At 38.2% G+C, this 20,388-nt stretch overlaps 2 protein-coding genes and 1 long non-coding RNA gene across 3 annotated transcripts; 1 reads left to right on the top strand and 2 right to left on the bottom strand.

Moving 5' to 3' along the window:
* Nucleotides 1–1,734: 1,734 nt before the first annotated feature.
* Nucleotides 1,735–5,657, bottom strand: trappc6bl (trafficking protein particle complex 6b-like). Its single transcript, XM_037266947.1, has 7 exons — nucleotides 5,415–5,657; nucleotides 5,016–5,113; nucleotides 4,829–4,896; nucleotides 4,643–4,760; nucleotides 4,478–4,561; nucleotides 4,288–4,381; nucleotides 1,735–3,977 (listed from the first exon to the last, which is right to left on the bottom strand). The coding sequence occupies exons 1-7, from the start codon at nucleotides 5,416–5,418 to the stop codon at nucleotides 3,946–3,948; spliced, it is 498 nt and encodes a 165-aa protein (XP_037122842.1). The 5' UTR covers nucleotides 5,419–5,657; the 3' UTR covers nucleotides 1,735–3,945.
* Nucleotides 5,658–5,744: 87 nt separating this feature from the next.
* On the top strand, nucleotides 5,745–8,104 carry bloc1s3 (biogenesis of lysosomal organelles complex-1, subunit 3). The gene is made up of 5 exons (XM_037266946.1): nucleotides 5,745–5,841; nucleotides 5,994–6,112; nucleotides 6,187–6,373; nucleotides 6,543–6,643; nucleotides 7,353–8,104. Exons 2-5 carry the CDS (start codon nucleotides 5,999–6,001, stop codon nucleotides 7,551–7,553), a joined length of 603 nt encoding a protein of 200 aa, XP_037122841.1. The 5' UTR covers nucleotides 5,745–5,841; nucleotides 5,994–5,998; the 3' UTR covers nucleotides 7,554–8,104.
* A 4,580-nt stretch (nucleotides 8,105–12,684) lies between these two features.
* Nucleotides 12,685–16,507, bottom strand: LOC119132057. Its single transcript, XR_005099780.1, has 2 exons — nucleotides 16,218–16,507; nucleotides 12,685–14,958 (listed from the first exon to the last, which is right to left on the bottom strand). It is a non-coding gene; the product is annotated as an uncharacterized LOC119132057 (long non-coding RNA).
* Nucleotides 16,508–20,388: the final 3,881 nt, after the last annotated feature.

Here is a 20,388-nt window from a genome sequence, read left to right as displayed (position 1 = left end):
CGACTATCATACTGACTATCATATTTGTATTTAGGTAATGCAATACAAAACATTGATAAAAAATGTTACAACAGTGACTGTGTCAAAGATGAGCACAAATCAAACTTATTTTGAATCTTGTTAACTATACCAACAGTATTTGAGATAACATTGGCCAAAAATGCTACAAGTTTTCAATGAGGTTATGAAACCTAGTAGATTCAGTGTTACCCAGACAATACCTAAATAGGAAGTTAAAGATACAACAAAGCTGACCTTAGAAGTAATTGTGTTGTTTACGGTACATGTACAGTGTCATTAACAACTGGAAGATGCCCAGGGGAATCCGTTTATGGTCTGAGTGCATTTTGATAAAGCTCCTGTTGTTCACCAGTGATTATATTTAAATCTATGTGACAGCTCTGTTCACATGCGGAAAGTTTGCCAAAAATGAATAGAAGAAATGAACATTCCCCAAGGCCTGCTGGAGCCTGTGTGACAGCAGCATGCTGCCATGGAGATCTCATGCGGAGATAAGAAGTCTTTTGTTTGCGAGTTTAATCTTACAGAGCTTGGTCTCCCACCCATTTCCTTTCTCTCTTAACTCGCCACCAAGACAGTCCAACCCCCCACCCCTTCGTCTTCCCTTTCTTTATTCCACTCCTTCAGTGATGTCCCCCTCACATTGTAGTCTCAGTAGTTTATAGGGCTATTGGGAGCTATTGGCTTCATTAGCACAACACTGCTTACATTATAATGTATTACTGGACTTTATACCCAGGGGCGATTCTCTTTTCATAATTTTAGTTTCATTCTTCATGCATTACATATAGTAGACACATTGGTCCAATCCACACACATGCACAACTGGGACAAGAGGGGGGGGGGGGGCCTTGCTCAAGACACTAAAACAATGCTTGGCTCTACTTTTTAAGCAGCGATTGGAAAATAAGCTTGGGATATAACAGTACTTTTTTTTTTAAGAATATCTTCTCGGCAAACATTAACTATATAGTTAAAATGCCCCTCAAAAAATGCAGATACACCAACAGCAGTTTATTGATAACTGCCAGGTATAAATTACTTTCATCCACACTCATTCAAGAGCAATTATCATGTCACTTTTAACATGAGGGGTGTCTGAGAATGATTAGTGGCTGTAAAGGGGTTAAAGGCATGTGTGTGTCGTGTGAGTGTGTGTGTTGTATTGTATCTTATCGACATTCTCCCACACTCTTGCCCTGTGGGGCATAGGGAAAGGCAGGCAGATGGCCGTATTCAGGTCCACCACGGGTCAACATATGGCCCATAGAGACAAAGTTTGTGCTTGTGTGTGAGAGTGGGAGACTCATTCTCAGTATGCATGAGCAAAGGAGGTTGAATGACAAGGCTAAGGCGGAAAGAAGTCATCTCAAAAGTAAGGGTAAAAAAAATGTAGCCATGGGGCGTGAGTGGCATCCCATGAGATCGTTCACACGCAAAAAAAGATAGCAACAAAACACAATAACACAATCCTGGGACTCTAAACCTTCCTTTTATCAAGTTTTCAGAAAATGTTGATCAACCAAGATGTTTTGGATTGAGTACGTAAACTTTGGAGTGAGTATGTAAACTCTTGTATGATAGATTATAAATGTGTGCGCATGTTTAGTGAATTTGCGCAATTAAACAAAACATTTGTTTTATGTTGATGCTAATGAAAATTTTGCATGGCACAAGGTATACGTGTCAGCAGTTAATTTGTGTATTTTTTTTTTCTTCTTCCTACAGGACATCAATTACATTTTGTCCCCAGTTTCCATATAAAGTGTGGCGGGAAAATGGAAAGGGTGTTTCAACTTCAGGAGATTCTGACCATGAGGCAATGAAGGTAAATATTAAGGGGCAGATTCAGTTGACTTACTATTTTCAGATTACCCTCTCTTATTTCTCACCATCCTTGTTTTTTTTCAAGCCTAGCTTCCTCCCTACCCCCAACTCCTACCATCTCTTGTGAACTCCCCTTTTTTACATTTCATTTCCTGTAGTGGTTTCTAAATCTCTCCAACTCAAGTCTCCTTCTCTCTACCTAATTTCTACAACTCCTGCCCCTGCCTCCGTCTCGTTGGCTCTCTCTCTAATCCTGCCTGCAGACATGTTTTATTTTCTGAGGGGATTTGTCTTCTCACGTTTTCAGTGGGTTACAGTTATTTCTGATTTGTTTCAATCAACGTAGTTTATTTTGAAAGTGTGAATTGCTGTTGTTCCAGTCGTATGACACGGGATGACTTTAACTTAACTTAGATCAGAGAATACTCTTGTTTCCTGGGCTTTAACCCTGTTTTTGCACAATTACAAGCAGAATGTAAACGGGCAATTAAAAACTTAAGTGAGAATCCCAACAATTCAACCGTTATCCCTGGCAACATTTAATATTACCAGTAAATTGTATTAGGCAGTTTAACATTTGGAATAAAATGATGAGTATAATTATTCTGTTGGCTCACAGAAGACTGGATTGACTTTGAATATTCAGGAATCACATAATTAGTTGTAGTAATAATAACACATTTATGAATCAAAAACAACGTACTAACATTGGAACATAAAGGAATGAGCTTGAATTAAACTCAGAAAATTGTGATCTTTGGACTTGTAAATGGATCATGTAATCAAGAAGTTGTTCTCAACACACAAGTTATATGAAATGACTTGTATTTTTATAGCTCTTAAAAGGGAGGCCAAGAACACATTACAGACTTTTCCTGGTTACAAGATGAATAACAATACAACTACGAGAACAAATTACTAGTTTGTCATTGTTCAAATGTTTGAAAACAGACTGAATGAATGTACAGAAATTAAGGTTGAGGTTTGTGAGGGAGAGATAGATCTGAACAGCATCTAGTTGTACATTGCAGTGCAAGGCTTACATCAGAATAACAGCACTGTACTTCCCTCTAGTGGTGGCAATGACAATATCCACAATGAGATTCATTGCATTACGGTACTAAAACGTTTTATGTTTTGTTTTTTTGTTCCGACAAAAACAGACAAAACGATGCACTCAAATGATACAAATTGCACCGACTACTTGTAGCTTTTTATACAGACCATTTGCTGCCCTCAGAGGAGCACATAGTTATGTGACTTTTCTTTCATTTGACACATATCTCCAATGCTAAGCCACATTATTAGACAGTCTGTGATGAAAAGACCATCCAGCATCATTAAGTAGGGGTTAATAAGGACTTCTTCAATTTCAGCGAGCTGCTGGGATTTTACCATTTTGCTTTTAAACCCGAATTTGAACCAACTGGCTGTCTCATAAGTCAAATATGAATCAAGCATAACATTCAACCCCAAACCACAGTTTCCGAACACAGTTTTAGTAGGTACAGAAATGGATGGAATTTACTGAAAGCATTTTTAAAATTTACTTGTAAACATGATTATGTGGCACAAGCATATCAACCAGACTGAACCCCGTCAGTCAGCTTAGTTCCACCTATTTTCATACAGTAGAAGAAGAATTATTTTGACGAGATTCATCATGTCTTCGTAATGCTATACTTTTATTCAGACAATGAAAATTTTAGTTGTTACCTGCTGACAGTTTCGACTGCTACTCCAGTCTTCCGGCTCTGAGGAAGCTGAAGAAACTGTCAGCAGGTAACAACTCACATTTTCATTGTCTGAACAAAAGAATCTGTGTATAGAAGAAAAAAATGTTTGTAGACAGATGAGAAAGTCATCAAGTAGAAACTCTACACCTGTATCTGAATTGTACAAGTTAAAATGTAGAAACCCCATTTAGTCCTACAACTATGGGCATCAGAACATGCTGTGGGCACCTTGGGAACTATTTGATTCTTTCTGGTGTATATGAATCGGATAAGACAATGGCAGCCACTTTACTTTTTGGTAACATCAGACCTTGACGTGAAGGTCAAGGATGCTTGAACTCAGTAGTAAGGTAGGACTTTGTCATAATTTTTGGATGACCACTTGAAACTTACCTGCAAAGATAACAGCACAGTTAATCATTTGTTTTCATTTACTTTTCATTTCATTTATCTAAATCACTTTCATTCCTCAGATGAACAGTAACAGTTTGGCTTCCAAGACCTTTTGAAGGCAAATAAACTGAATACTTTTCAATCATCAATTTACCAGCCAGATCTCAACCCAAATACTTCTGGACATAAATATAAATATTTATGCAACTTCAGAGGAATATTTTTTAGAGGTTTGCAACTTTGCATTGAATTCAAAATGATAGGTTTCATTGAATTTTCTATGATATACAATAAGTCTGTTGGTACTTACATGATGGCATGACAGAGACCTCAGCTGTAACGACACTTTCAAGACCTAAATTTGACAGAGCTCCTCTCACCACACCACATGAAAAGGCGAGATACTGAGGGTGGGGAGCGGAGCACACATTAAAATTAGACATGTCAATCATTTATGAAGGAGGGGGAGAAAACAAATCATACAAAATGTGTGCCCTGACCTTAGGTGCTTGATCCAGGTACTGTTTACCATTAGAGAGCTGAGTCAGCATATTAAATTTGTTATCCTGCAATACATAGGTGCCCTAAAAAAAATCATATAAAGAAACATAAGATGTGACACCTCAGAAGTGAATATGAATAAAACAGTTTGGTTTAATTATCACCTGATGGTTTGTTCTGAGATTGTCCACCTGCCTCCTGAAAACCTTTGTCCAAAAGTCTTTACAAACGAATTTCATTACATCCAACTCATCTTTGAAGCAGGGGGAATCCCTCGTCAATCTAGAAGTACAAAAAAGTACAACATAAATATAAAGATAAGATACTGCAATAAAATAGTAATGACCTACCTCTCAATGAGTCCTTGTCCCACTCTGTAGCCCATCCCCTCCAAAATAGAAACACGGGAGGCTCTGTCCTATATGGAACACATAATACTGACAGTGTCATATGCATGGCTAAAAGTGACTTTAATCATTAAAAAAAAAAGAAGAAAGTCATGCGAATTCTTGACTAGAATAACCAATGTATACAAACCTTGTTGTCAGTCTCTCCTTTAATGGATTGCAGATCCCTGTATACGTGTGCCACAATCTCCATATGGAGAAACTCAAAGAGAGCGTCGTCTGCCATCCCTGACAACCACAAAATGAGAAACAGAACGAAAGTCATGAGAAACCTTGACAAACGTGTAAGTTGTTGTTATTGAGGTTCGGAACTAAAATCATTGATGGAACCGATTACAACAAGCAGCGAGCCTAGCTTGAGCTAGCTTAGTTATTCGCTGTCACCAAGCATCCCCTTTTCATTGTGCGTTTAGGGTAGTTTACTTTAAATATAACACAGATTAAATTGGGGCACATTTTAATTCATTTAAATGTTATCTTAAATTCAACCGAGACAGATGACACGGGTAAAATAAATTGTTAAACCTACCCATCCGATGAATGGCAACTACGAAGGTAAACAGAGACACTTCCGGGGTTTGCTCGTAATTAAATTCACAAGCAGTCCGCGGGTACAACTACTCAACTGAATATGGCACAACCTACATTAAAGAGGTGATACATTACAGCGATTCTACTAAAGTAAAGAAACATATTCCTAGACTTCTATTTGTGTCCAATTTTGTTTGTGTTTTTTAAGCAGAAAGCATGTAGGGGTGAATATCCACGCCAACTCTGCGGTGTATGCCAACAAATTAAGCGTCCACTTTTACTGTCAGCTGACAGCCTCCTGCCGGAGTGGAGCGCCGTTTACCACGTGACATACATACTGCATTTCGATTGGACTTTAGTAACAAACGAGTTCCTGTCTGCTCATGTGATCGGACACCATTTGAATTCGGTGTTGACAATCTGGGGTTTGTTTTACCTTCATTTATATTGCATCATTTGGTATTTAATTTCAATGAGACAATATGTGACCATGTGACAGACACGTTTGATATTTTATCTGGATTAAAATGTGATATGCTCTAATCCAAGTGCTGCTATTTTGCTCTTATGTGTACAGTGGTCATGTCCAGCAGATACCCGATCGTGGTGCAGGGCGAGGCATCCGAAACAGACTCGGATGATGAAGTTTACATTACCTCCCTGCCAACTCCCCAGACGGCCATTGTAGGAGCCAAGGTAGTTTTGTTGTCTGCGGACATCAAAGCTACATAAACCTCCACCTCTTTCAGAAATCTTGTTGCTCTCCCCAGGTTCAAGGGGAAGCTTCTGAAACAGAGAGCGAGGATGAAGTGGAGACGTCGACCCGAGGTTCTGCATTGAGTCACGAAAGTGCTAAGATACTCAAAAGAGATCTACCTCCGCTTATTGTCGTAAGAGATCACCCAAATATACAATCTGTTGTGGAAGACAGACCAAGTCCTACACATAAGCCTGTTGGTGAGTAATGCCAAATATAAATACCTGCACAGTACTAAATGAAATTGTCATTGTCATGACATTAACCAAAATAATGACTGGACTGTTTTATTCTGGGTGGACTAACCATTTTGACCAAATGCATAGTATGTAATTGGTGCTTCACTAATTTATTGTGTTGAATTTCTAGGTGATACATTATTGCAGCAGAAATTGCAGGAGTCAAACAGCCGGCTCTATTCCAATGTGGGGCAAATGCTACGACACGTATATGGCAATGCTAGCAAGGAGGTACTGCACACTAATTCAAATGAAAACCAAGTGTCCATAACGTATATGACCGGTAGCATGCGGTAATGGCATCCAGCACAAGAACTTGATCATAGTCTACCTTTTAAAAGATAATAATGTTCTGTTCTGATTGACATTGTCTGACAGGTTTCCGTTTACAATATACTAGGTCAGTATATTATTGTGGCTGTTGTTGCAGTGGTCTAAAACTACACTGCATCATACTAAAAGCTGTTTTTAATGTTTCCTTGTCTGTTCCTTTTAATGTAGCTAAACAAGGTAACAAATATCACCATCTAGATGTGTTATGCTATTTTACACCACTATCAACCACAATACTAAGATTAAACTAATTCCCCACTGACAAGCACAAATTCACAACTGTGCACTATTTTTTTGCAAAGGAAGAATTTGATTATAATATAGTAAATGTCATTAGATGCATGTGCGAGGGTCATAATAGTCTACTTGGTGTATTATATGTATGACTTAAAGAAAATACCATTTTTAGCCAGCACGGAGGTATTTGAATTGATAATGTAAAGGGAAGTTAAAACTGATCGAGGCACTTATGATATTAGGCTAATGATATACTGTATGCTCTCAATTCAATAATTTTAGACTGTTCATTAATTTACCTTATGCACAAGTTTTAATGTATGAAAAAATATTGAAACTCTTTCATTGTGACTAAATGTTGTTTTCAAAGGTGCGCAGTACAACGGCACAGCTTAACACATCACAGAGCGCTATCATCAACGCTTCTCATAGCATCCGGCTGATTTTGGATGACTTGAAGGCCGTGTCTGAGAAGATCGACATCATCACCAGTTGTCAGATATTACCTGATATCAAGTTGAATGATTCAGAGGAAAATAACACTCCTTTATCCCAAAGAAAAGAAGTATAGATATTATGCATATTAGCAAGTGAAAATATTTTGCAACTTCATTTGCAACAGCTAATATTTATTACTCTCGTTTGATACGAATTGATTATTGGAATGTTTATTTAATAATGTTCTTTTGTTCCATCTCTTTTAAATAACAAATCAGACTTGAACTGCAGATTTTTCTCAATGTATATTTTTAAATGTTTTATTCTATGTGTCATTCTATATTATTTTACAATGTAAATTTACAATTCAAACCAATTTATAAGCCGTGTAAATAGAGGCTCGTAGTGATGTAGTGACCATTCTTACCACACGATGGCGGTAACTACATAAATTCCAACTACAGTGTTTAGGTTGCAGTACTCTATTGCAGTTTGCTTTATACACCATTCGAGCCATATACATTTTTTATTCTTACAGATAATTGCTGTATTTGTAGATTATCAGCAAAAAGTGTGTCTCAATAACATCTTTTGCAGCCTTTTCTTGATGTTGATAACTAGAGTTGCACTGTTGCATTGCATTGTTGAACAAGTCTTCATGATAAAAGGAGACTCCACATGTGGCTTTTTGGTTCTGTGTCATATTTATCCTATTTATATCAAGTCATAATCTTCCAAAGCAGCCCTGATCCCCACGTGTCCCCACTGTTTAGTGTCACCAAGAGTGAAGAGGCATTGATTTCTCTGTGGTGACATGTTTTAAGTCTTGTAATCATCACTTTGTCCATTTGTGTGTGATGGATGGGATTTGACTCTGTCTTTCAGAAAGTGATTCACTCCTTGATGGAGCTGTGGAAAAGTCCCTGGTGATTAGTTCACTGTATGGACACATATATTATCCAGTTTTCTGCCAAGGCACTTTGCTCCTTCTCATTGATTGTGTTTGAAGCAGAGTTGTAGTCAGAATCACAGGAGACCAAAATACTATGTGATACGTGACCCCTTGCTACGATATGTAAATGAGCGTTAATTGATTTAAAAGTCATTCATTCTATCAGATTCTGCGTCGTCAACGTCTTTGTATATTTGCATTTCGCAGACATGATTACATATCTCTCATCCTTGGTTTAAGTTTCTTTAAGGGGATAGAAACACAGCAGAAAGTGAGTAAAGACCTCATTAATGCATTGATCAGTTTCTACGTGATACAGATCGCATGAGTATAATGAGACCTCAGGGACACTGAGGATTCTGGGATCTTAATTGGAGAGATCAGCGTTTCAGCTAAAGAAGCATTTCTCATATCCCATGGTATCTATTATCTCTCTTTTAATGAGAATCTACTACCAGCACGTGTGTGATAATCATCCCCTGCAGTGCTGAATGTGTGCCAGGATTCAATTTTCACATGTGGAATTTGGGGGATGGGCACGCGCCAATATAAATGAACTGGATACATCTGGCTATGCAGTCGCTTTTATGCAAAATTGGCATGGTGGTGAACGACATCATGTGTATTGGAGATAGCAGCTCTCATTGTAAAATTCCCACCATGTTGGCAAGGAACATCTACAATGATGTTTCTTCCCCTTCTTCTGGTCTTTATCAGCAGCCTTATGAATGTCATTTTGGTATGAAATCGGACAAAATTGTAAGAGCAGAAAACATACAAAAGTCTGTGAATCACTGAAGATTTTCTTTTAAGGCTAAGTTGATGTCCGAGGGGGTCTGCTCTTAATGCTCAACAGTCTAAAAGGACATTAATTATATTTCAGTTTACATAAAACATATTTCCTTATTTTAGTGACAGTAGCTTGGGGCTCAAAGCTAAAATTGAGGTTCATGCTTGAGCTGGCCTGCGAATGAAAGGCTAAAAAGGAACTCTTCAAAATGAAAGAAAGCACTGAGCAGAAAACATAACAACATAATGTTAGTGGCGTACAAAGGAACGATACATGAAAGTGTGTCGCTCCCCTGAATTAACAGAGCAGTTTTGTCAGATGTGTGCTTCGAAAGACTGATGCGGGTGCGTGTCGTTTGCTTGTGAGAATATACGTGTTTCTGTGTGTGAGTGCGCGTGAGCTCATGTGTGTGTCTGGGAGAAGGGCATTCACCCATATTAGCCAGGTCATTGGCTGTCTCATGGAGTGCCTGAGGATACACTCTTAGTTTATCTGGCTGGCTGAGCATGGGTGCACACAACAGCACAGGTCTTCCAGAGCAATGGTAATCGGGTGGGGGGACGGGGACTGACGCTCTGTGACGAATACTCTTAGTGCATTCATGAAAGCACTGAATTAAGAAGCATCGAAGAGGTAATACCTAGAAAGGTAACATATTCTCTGCACTTGTTACGTAAGGTCGAATGCAATACAGAGGAAGCTCTAAGGTCAAACAATGTGTGTTCTAGAATGCTGGTCAAACTCTAATTTGTCAGACTAGAGCAGGGGTGTCAAACTCTTTTTTTTCACGGGCCGCATTGTAGTCATAGCTTCTTTCGGAGGGCCATTATGACTGTCAACCCAAATAAATGTATGAGCACCTCATATTATATACAGTAAAAGATACAAAACAAACTGACAAATAACTTGTTTTCAAATCAGATGAGTAAACACTGATCCTTTTAAATATTTTATTAAAAGTGAAGACAATTTGCAATTCTAGTAATGACACGAATTTGATGCACAATTTGTCTTCGGTAAAAAACAGATGAGAAGATCTGGTGGAAACAACAACAAAAAGAGATTGTGACATCTTCTTACAGAGTAATGAAGTAGAAAAAAATGTGCATATGTAATTTTGTCTCATAATTATTATAATGGAGAAAGTGTCTTGTCTGTTTGACTTTGTCTTCTTGTGTTTCTTTCAGTTCCTTCTGTCCTTTCTGTTCTGCTATGGATGGCAGCTTGCCAAGTAAACATCATTCATGAGCACCCCTTCTATGAATGCTGCCTAGAGTCAAGTGGCTAGGCAAATATGTGAAGTGAGTATCTGTATCTTTGTCTCTTTATCTTTGTCAGATGTGTCGTTTAGTATAGTACTGAAAGATTTTTCTTTTGACTTTTATTAATAAAAACACTTATCAAAGTCAACTTGGCTTCAAATCAAAGAAATGATCACGCTACTATGCATGAAGAGCATAAACAGTAAGCATAAAATTCATTATGATGTGAAAAAATATCTATAGATGATAGATGATGTTTGCTTTTTTACACAATGTAACTTATTAATGGATGAGGAAAATCATGGCCACAACTTTACCCAATTAGCACCACATGTTAAAAAAAAAACTCTAAATCATACTCATGCTGACTTTCTGTGTGAAAGTTTTTTTAAATAGGTTTGTGAATAGTAATTTTCTTTTAAAAAGTCAACAACATTTGTATTTTCCTTTTGTCTGAATTCATCAAAACCAAATATTGCCTATATGCATATTGGTATTTAATTTTATCTCGCAATGACTTATTTCACTGCAATATTCATTAAAAATTACAATATTTCCAGCACTCCCTTTTGCAGATTATTTTTCCCCTTCAGTCTCAGGCAGGCTTAGTCCAAGATGCTCTCTCAGGCTGAAAATCAATTCATATCTCATAAATCATCATAAAAAAAGTGAAAATCGAATTATGTAGTCATGGCAGGCTCAAACTTGGAATGAACATTTCAGAATACAGATGCAGAATGTAGAAACGGTTTTATATTAATATTTATTCTTGCGCGTGTTCATTTGTAAAAAAAAAAAATAGGCACCAACAAGAACACACGGCAAAAAAACATTATTTTAAATGTAAAGTGTGTGTGTGTGTGTGTGTGTGTGTGTGTGTGTGTGTGTGTGTGTGTGTGTGTGTGTGTGTGTGTGTGTGTGTGTGTGTGTGTGTGTGTGCGTGTGTGTGTGCGTGTGTGTGTGTGCGTGCATGCGTGTGTGTATGCGTGTGTTTGTGTGTGTACAATGGCAAGGTGGCTCTGGGTGTCTGTGGGCACAGCAGATGGCCTGGACCCGTCCGCCGGGCTTTCCGTTTTTATCAAGATTGAGTCTGCAATTTTTTCTCAACCAAATTTAACCAAACTAAAAGTAACCTCAAATTCATGCAGAATATAGGAGTAATATATTTCTAACATACTTAAATTGCAGACCCTGAAACATTGTACTTAGTCATAAAAAATCATAAAATAAAATACAAATTGTTAATAAATAATATTGATTTCGGTCATGTAACCATTGGCAACAAGAACATCATGGCAATTGCTGTTATTTTATTGTTCTTATTTTAGACTTGTTATATAGGTTCCTCTGGGGCTAATCATCCATCACTGACAATATTGGTGATAAATATAGCATTTGAAAGTGAAAATTCTTAGGTTAAAAAAATATTGAATTAGCTTCTTTCTAAAAATATATACATAAACAGTTGTTGTTGTTTAGTGAGAGGTGATCTTTGAAAAGTCACATTGGTAAGAACGCCGCCTGAGCTGGTTAAATGCTTTTTCTGTATTTGTTTTTCACAATTCAAGAGGACTTAATTAACCTGTAAGGTATAATACATTAAAGTGACTTTACTGTTGTAACCTTCCTTTCTTGAAGCATCGATGTCTTCACGCTGATGCTTTTCTTTACTTATAAGATGTATGAGGATATCATTATAGTTAATGAAGAGTGATGCAATTACAGTATTGCACTCAGTCGTTCTGTCTTTGTAAGGACCAGCTGAGCGAGGATATTTGCATGAAACACATCTTGATTTTTATAGATATGAATACATTTATGCTAAGGGTAATTAAGAACGCAATTAACAGTTTAGCAAGCTATCGTTACTTAATATATCTTAGCGTTATGCTTGGCAAGTAACGACCATGACAATGCCTGTTAAATCTAAAAAGGGAAAAATAGACGGCAGTGTAAACGCACAATTAAAGACAGTTTGGGTAATGTCAGTGTATTCTCACAACTAAATGGCAGCATTGGTTAATTGGTTGAATGAGAATCTAAGTAACTATTTAGTGCCACTGTCTTCAAACACATACCTTGCAGAATTTAGGCTACACAATGTTACAGGTATGTGCGGCACGGAACCCAGCAGTGGTTGAGGACCACTTAGCTAAATGACAAATTACAAATGTTTTGCTGGTCAGTCTCCTTGTCTCAAGTTGAATTTTTTATGTATAAACTTTAAGTGACTACAAATAGAATGTGAAATGTACACACATCTGGCATATTGTCATTTTAATAGATGAACTCCCCCAAAAACTTTTAAGCCTTATTTAAACAAAATTTAATGTCCCAAGCAATAAAAAGGCTAAAGCTGAGATATCCAAATGCTTTTGGAATGTAATGTGACGTGATTTTCAAGGGTCTTGTCAGTCCATTAGCAAGTAGTGAGTAAAATATTATCATGCTATCAGAAGATTTTTGACTTCTTGTTTGTCTAGAGATTTGTGTTTGTTTGTTTGTTTGTTTGTTTGTTTGTTTGTTTGTTTGTTTGTTTGTACACATACATGTATATTTGAACATATTTTCAATAATGCAGATATGTGCAACTGTACAATGATTCTTTCACTGTATTGATGAAAAACTCTTAAAAAAAACTTTTAACAAGCCAAAAAGAAAAATTAGGTCGCTTCCGTGATTCATTGTCAGCTTGTCCTCAAAATTTAAATATACTGATTGCAATATAAAAGTGATGTGCTTTACAGCAGAGAGTCATATGGGTCCATTTGGTATTATGTCTTCTCTGGTTTGAGCTTGTTGGTAGAGAAGAGAATAATGAAGATCAGATGAAGATTCAGATCTGTCCTTGCTGCTTTCTTAGCCTGTGCATCGTATCCACGCTGGAATGGGCCTCCAGTGGAAAAGCTGGAACCCGCTTTCAGATAGTTTTTGGTGTAATCCCATGATAAGAAACCACAACCAGATGATTGAGGCTTTTGTATGTCAAATAATCCCCACTGGTTCAGATTATCTCTTCTGCAAACATCCTGCACCTTTAAATCGTGTTGCAGCATCACACGGTCTTGATTTGTGTGACATTGTCTCATTTTCAAACCTTCACACCTCTGACAGTGCTCCGCGACTGACTCACAAATCCAATTAAAAAGACATGGCAAGAGGAAATAAACTATTATTCTATGACATTGAGCAGGATCTTTGCACTTATGATGAACTGCTGCGTACGCTGACTTGTCAGCACCCTCTCGTTCCATCTTGTTGTGTTTGATAGTGTGAACACAAAAAGGCATAAAGCGCAAACAACATTAATTCAATTACATCTGTCAGCTTGATTAGCACATAACTAAGATCACAAAGCAAGTTTAAATAAACATGTCTCGATGTTCATCTCAACTGGGGTAGATTTATACAATACAACCTGAAGGATGCAAAACTTCAGTCAAAATATCAGAGGACATGAATATCTCATTTTGAGATATGCAGTATAGATGATTAAACTCAGTGTTAGCTGAAGGATATTTACATGCTTCCATGAAATCTGCCTTATGCTTCGTATTACATTTCCTGACAGTGTGTTTGAATGAGTTTCTCAACTGGATGTGTATATGTAGACAAAGGCGAGCAGCAAAAGATTGAGCATGATACCGATGACACCGAGCACTGCCAGGAATCTCTCCTCTGGTGTGCTCAGGTATGGACACGTTAGGTCCATGAAAATGTTTTTTTAAATCCCACTTAATACAGCAATTGATATTATGCAATAAGATGAGTCCATTAAGTTGCAACTTTTAAGGAGAGGCACAAAGGCCCTTCAGTCGATAGTTCCTAGTAACCTTTGAGTCAGTCTGCTACTTCCGTTTGGGTGAATATTAATCTGCAATGAAACAAACCTCACCTTGTGAACAGAAACACTTACATAAGCTTCTTTTATAGTCTCGTATTAAAAACAGCACATTAAAATCCACCATCGGATAAAATCCCGTTTTCATAAAAATGCCAAGTCATGAGTATAGGCAGTGACTGTCAGCAATGATTTGGCAGGAGGTTTTCTTGAAATGACAAGTTCAATATAGGCAGGAAGGGAGAGAAGATGCCTCATGGAACTCCTTTCTGTCGTGACAGGAGTCCGCTGGAAATGGCGAGGGACTATTCTTACGGCAGTGAATTGATACACTTGCAGTTGGCCACAATTCAGGCTGTACACACTGCCAAGAATCTTTCTATCTTAGCACATAATGATCTAACCCTCAACGCACATAAGTACTTGAAGAGATGTATGGCGGGAGGGACGTTGGGTGGGCGCCAGTCATTCTTATTTTAGCCTATCTCAAAGTCTTAGGTGACAGAAGTGTAGATGTAGACGAAGATGACCACTAAAAGATTGAGAATGGTTCCGATGATGCCCAGCACGGCTAAAATTCTCTCCTCTCGATCGTTCGTGGAGTCGTCCTCTCTTGCATGAGTGCTGCAGATATAGTGGCTGCCGGGGATCATGGTTACCATCACAGAACCCCACCGCCACAGGGCACCACGCCTGGATAAGACACAACAAATATGCGACTGAGAAATCCAATCAGATTTATGAAACGATTTCATGTCTGAAAGGTGCCGACAATCACATAGTGTATAAACACACACACACACACTCACCCTCACACACAATAGCATACAGTTGCTGTCTCAGGACCAGCAGAGCAGTTCATGAATACAAATGATTGCTTTGGACAGCTTCAGCACGAGGTGTGACAATCAATGTTTTCACAGGCATTATTGTATGTTATATAAAAGAAAAATACTTTAAAAGAAAAAGTGTTTTGGAATATGGGAGAAAGCCAGCATACCCTGAGCAAACCCACACAAGCACGGGAAGGACATTTAAATTTGACAAAAGAAAGGTGTTGGAACCCTGGATTGGACCCCCTAACCTTGTTCAGAACTTTAATTTACGAATCTCTTGTCCTCTATACTGCCGTAAACCCACAGTATTATCAAAGTTAAATGCATTTCCCCCTTCTGTGTTTTTGAGTGACTTTAAATTGCCTATAGCTGAGTGAGTGAGTGTCAATGGCTGTCCATGTGATTGACTGGTAATCTGTCTTGGGTGTCATACGCCTCCAGCTTTCAAATGCTGTCGTCCCCCAATTTCCTGCACAGGATAAGGTGTATTAAATGACAGATAGATTGAAGAATGGATAGATTTCAATCAAAACATCTAGTCTTGGAAGCGTTCTTATTGTCCTCTTTTATTTGTTTGTCTACTCTTTCCTCTGTCACTAAGCTATAGGGGTGACGGAAGATCAGTTTAGCATCGGTTAAAAAAATTAACAAATCTCGATGCCGATGAGTGAATCACATGCAGTCTCCAGCGACAGTTTTTAGGTGCGAAAGCGAGAAAAGAAGATTAAGGATAAGGTGTGTGGGTGTGCGTGTGCGTGTGCGTGTGCGTGTGCGTGCGTGTGTGTGTGTGTGTGTGTGTGTGTGTGTGTGCGTGCGTGCGTGCGTCAGCTGAGCTAAGAATGTCTTCCAGGCATAGAAAGGCGGATTGTATTGAGCTGTCGCATAAGATCCACTGATCAATTGCCTCTCCCAGTTCCGTCAATAATGCAGCCACTACCGATACACTTATTGACTAATGCAGACTTTTACACGCAGTGTGCACAATTGCAAGGCAATTCATGATCCTATTGTTGTGCATGGCAGTCAAAATCAGTCAAGCAAGCATATAATACAAAAATTATCAAACATACAAACCACACAAAAATAATATTTCATTTAAAAATTACAGCTGCCCACCTTCCTTTCCAAGGATTTAAGCGACGATTTCATTTATTGTGTCTTCTTTGATCCCTTACATAGACTGTTGTAGTAAGTTGTTTACTTGGTTCTCCCTTCCCTTCTCAATGCAGGCTTTTAATAGCTAGCCACTGGTGTCAGGTTAAGTATTTGATCCATAGTTTCTCTCCTGACTCAAAGGCAACACATAGTGGCACACGTTCTCTGCTTTACTGGTCCATCGTTATCATTTGTACACACTTTTTAACATTATAGTAGAAATAATTTTTGGACTTATGCATTCATTTATAAAATTGCATCATGCACATGCGTAAAAAACATGCAGTTTTTATTTTTTTAAACCCTGATGATGAATATTGCCGAACTTTAGAGTCCCTGGTGATAACCCTTCAGAATGGCTGTTGCATATACAGCTACTATCTGACAAGTAATTATCCAATTTTTATGTTTGTTTATTTGTGTTTGGTCCACTTAAGCTAACTTAGTGAGGATTAATTTGGTTTCTCTTAAGTTTCTTCACAAACCAAACAAATATGTGAATGCTTAAAATGGACCAAAAGTGTGGAGTATGCACAGGGGCAGAGCCTTGTCTTTTGATGCGGCTTAGTCGTTCAGCAGTGTAATTTGATTATTTCCAACCCAATTATGAAAAATGCAACGCACACCTTAAAACTCATTGGAAGAATAAGTGCATTGATTTTTAAAAAGTAATAATATGACACTCACGGGAAATTGGTAGTACGTAGTGATATGAAGCATAAACAATAGCATTGTAGATGAATTGTACCTTTATAAAAGTAATCCAAAATGTGCGTGGTGCACTGTTTACATTTCATCATACTTACAGTATGTGCATGCATATTTATTCCGTATATGTAAAAGGGAATTTAGTGAGTCAGTCACTGCACTTGCTTTACAATGATTAATCACATCAATGCAAAGCCTGCTATCCAAATGAATCACTATCAAGTAACAAGTTCTCACTCATAGTGTCCACTCCCTCACCCCTCTCCCCCGCTCACCCTCTTCAAAGTCATACATCTTAATGAGAGGAGGCTGCTCAAGCATAAAGTCAATTCAAATTAACATTTGAATGCAACCCTTCCATTTTAGCAATTCTAACATCTCGTATGTCATTAAAGCACAGCAATACACAACAGAAAAATAGAATGTGATGGTCTTAATGAACGTAATACATTTTTGGGTTGTTTGGTTCTGCATCAAATGATATTACGTAAAACACTGGCATGATTTTAATCCCAAACTGTTGGAAGTATAGTGTGAACAGATTTTATCGATGCCTCCATTATATAGTGCCATATAAAAGATTAAACACTTCATGCAAAAGCATATACCGTAATTTTCGGACTATAAGTCGCGGTTTTTTTTCATAGTTTGGGTGGGGGGGCGACTTATACTCAGGAGCGACTTATATACATATATATGTTTTTTTTCACTTTTTTGGGCATTTTATGGCTGGTGCGACTTATACTCCGGTGCGACTTATAGTCCGAAAATTACGGTATTCATGGTATCTGATTGATCAAATAGTGAGCTAAGTGCAAACCAAAAATACATTTTCCCACTGAACGAGCAATGTAAGGTCTGATTAAACTCATGAATATTAAATTCATCAGTACAACTGACGATTGCTTCTCTGCTTAGTTCGCTGTCAAATTAATTCATAAAGGCCGTGATATGAATTCCCCGCAGATGGTGCATCCGCAATGAAGCGTGCAGTACAGTCAAAGTCAGAATCACTTTCAAGTTAATCTCACAGTCATATCAACACAGAAATAGGAGCCTCTGAGATTCACATCCAGTACATGCAAGGACGAAGAAAATGCTGGCTACCAGCTGACAAGCTTAAATACATAAAAAAGCGCAATCGACTGACAAACAAGGACATGCAAATGAAAGAGTTGTATTACGGACTAATGATAATTGTGAATTTACATGAGTATTGCCTCAATGGCACACTACTGGAATCCAAATACCCACAGCTATTTGTTAGACCAAAAATCCTCCATGTGATGTAGTAACCTATTTCCAATTCGGAAGAGCCATCCACCCTCAAAGAATAGTGGCCTAATTTTTGGGAGTTGCTGACTCTTATCATATTTCAACGTGCTGAAAAAGACCTCACACGCTCCTCCTCATCCCCAATTAAGAGAATGCGTTCCGGAGCTCCCCAAAGCAGTGACCTTGTAACAATTGATCGTCTTAACACCTACTGGGAACACGTTGGACGTGATGCCGAGCATACAGACACGGCTCTCTTCTTGATTAAAGAGGTTGACAATTGCTTATTCCAGCACCCCATAACTCATCCACCCTTATCAGCATATGACATTGAGACATTTCCATCAACTATCCCAGCAAATGCTCACAGAAAGTTATATTACATTCTAGTTTGTGTTAATTGGAGCCCAATGCCTTTGTGGGTTTGTTTTTGTCTGCCTTTAGCATGTAGCTGACTTCACATCTACCGTATTTCCCGCACTACGAGGCACACCTAAAAACCTCCAATTTTCTCAAAAGCAAACAGTGCGCCTTATAATCTGGTGCGCCTTATATATGGACCAATATGAATTCGTGGATGAGGACTAATTTATTAAAGTAAGCTTTACGTGTTTATTTTGTGTGTTGTGTGATATTAACGTTTGAGCAACATTGAGTTATTGATATATTGTTATTGTTTTCACTCTTTCGAGTGTTACTATATTGTGATTGCATTAACGTTTGAACAAAGTTGAGTTATTTATTCTATGCGCCTTATAAAATGGGCCATTCATTGAAGGTGCACCTTATAATCCGGTGCGCCTTATAGTGCGGAAAATACGTTACTCCAAATCAAATACGAGAGCATTACTGTATGATGAAATGCAAATATAGTATAGTCCCCCCCTTAACAGTTATTTACAAGGATCTTGACATTGGCTGCCATTGACAAGGTTCTGCTTTGTGAAGAATAGCTTGTATTTCCCAATCTTGCGAGCCAATATCTTCAACCGCTTTCCTGTTACTCTACTTGATCGATGGTTGAACGAGAAAGACAGATGCAACATTAACAAGAGCTTTACTGTGGAGGACTGGGCTGTGTCTGGTAGCAGGTCATTCTGTAGCGATTGTGGAGGAAAAGTGTATAAAGAAATTGATTGACAATGTCATTGATGACATAATTTTGGGGGAATTGCTCTACGTTATTATAGTCTGTGCAGAAATCAATGATGCAAGCTGACAAGCACATCAATATTTTTCTGTTGTTTTAGCTTAATGGTTTATTATTCTTCAGAAGAGGCATAGCATATATATAAAAAGATCAACATTATATTATCTCATTGCTCAGCTACAATGACACACAGAGCGATGGTGTGGGGACCATATCCGTATGGAACTTCGAACGTCCAACAATCTCATTATGAGCACGACAAGCCAACGCTGCTAGAGTACGAGGCCGGCGGCCATGAAGGGACTGTCACATTTCCTCAGCCACAACTCAGCTTGGCTCCCATGTTAGTGTGCATGTGTGTGTGCATGTGTGTGTGCGCGTGCGTGTGTGTGTGCGTGTGTTGTTACAGTGAGAGTATGAGAGGATGAACGAGAATGACAGAGTGAGTATACTTGTATGTACTGTTTGTGTTTCGCCAGAAGAGGCGAGATGTTATCTTTGTTTGCAACCAGTCCGTACATTTCTAACTCAAGAGCGAGAATCTTATAACATTTAGATTTTTAATGATTGATGTGACAAAATTGACCTAATGACCTGAGTCCTAATTTCAGCTGAGCCACTGTTTAATTTTGAACAGCGTAACAGCCCCAATTTTTTTATCTGGTAGTGTCATATTTGGCTATGGTGCAAAACACAATGGATCCGAACATCTTGCCTGTAACAAGAGCAGAGGAAAAAGCCACTGAGGCCAAAGTTCAGGAATAGCATGTGTCTGTGTCCATATTGTTGGAAAACTGGAAGCAACATTATGACCTTTGCAAAATGACATATCAGGTACACACTGAACCTTCATTGATATTGTTAGCATTGCAGCGCAAACCACCTAATATTGATATCGGACAACATCTGGTTAGGAAGCAAATTGATTATTGTGGTTGTAAAAAAGCACCACTACTTCATACTGAGTGGTATTTTTAAGCATAATCTGCTTTGTTTAGC

The sequence above is a fragment of the Syngnathus acus genome, chromosome 13, assembly GCF_901709675.1.
Source record: "Syngnathus acus chromosome 13, fSynAcu1.2, whole genome shotgun sequence".
Taxonomy (NCBI): Eukaryota; Metazoa; Chordata; class Actinopteri; order Syngnathiformes; family Syngnathidae; genus Syngnathus; species Syngnathus acus.
The sequence above is the reverse complement of the archived record's forward strand: the minus strand, read 5'-3'. Positions and strand labels throughout refer to the sequence as shown.

What these genes read in the sequence shown, in the direction of transcription:
- bloc1s3 (XM_037266946.1), top strand. Translation starts at nt 5,999, where the DNA reads ATGTCCAGCAGATACCCGATCGTGGTGCAGGGCGAGGCATCCGAAACA. An exon ending in CGGCCATTGTAGGAGCCAAG is followed by an intron (nt 6,113 to 6,186) that starts GTAGTTTTGTTG and finishes TGCTCTCCCCAG; the next exon opens with GTTCAAGGGGAAGCTTCTGA. An exon ending in TCCTACACATAAGCCTGTTG is followed by an intron (nt 6,374 to 6,542) that starts GTGAGTAATGCC and finishes TTGAATTTCTAG; the next exon opens with GTGATACATTATTGCAGCAG.
- trappc6bl (XM_037266947.1), bottom strand. An exon ending in ATCTCAGAACAAACCATCAG is followed by an intron (nt 4,562 to 4,642) that starts GTGATAATTAAA and finishes GATTTTTTTTAG; the next exon opens with GGCACCTATGTATTGCAGGA. An exon ending in ACCTGGATCAAGCACCTAAG is followed by an intron (nt 4,382 to 4,477) that starts GTCAGGGCACAC and finishes CCCCACCCTCAG; the next exon opens with TATCTCGCCTTTTCATGTGG.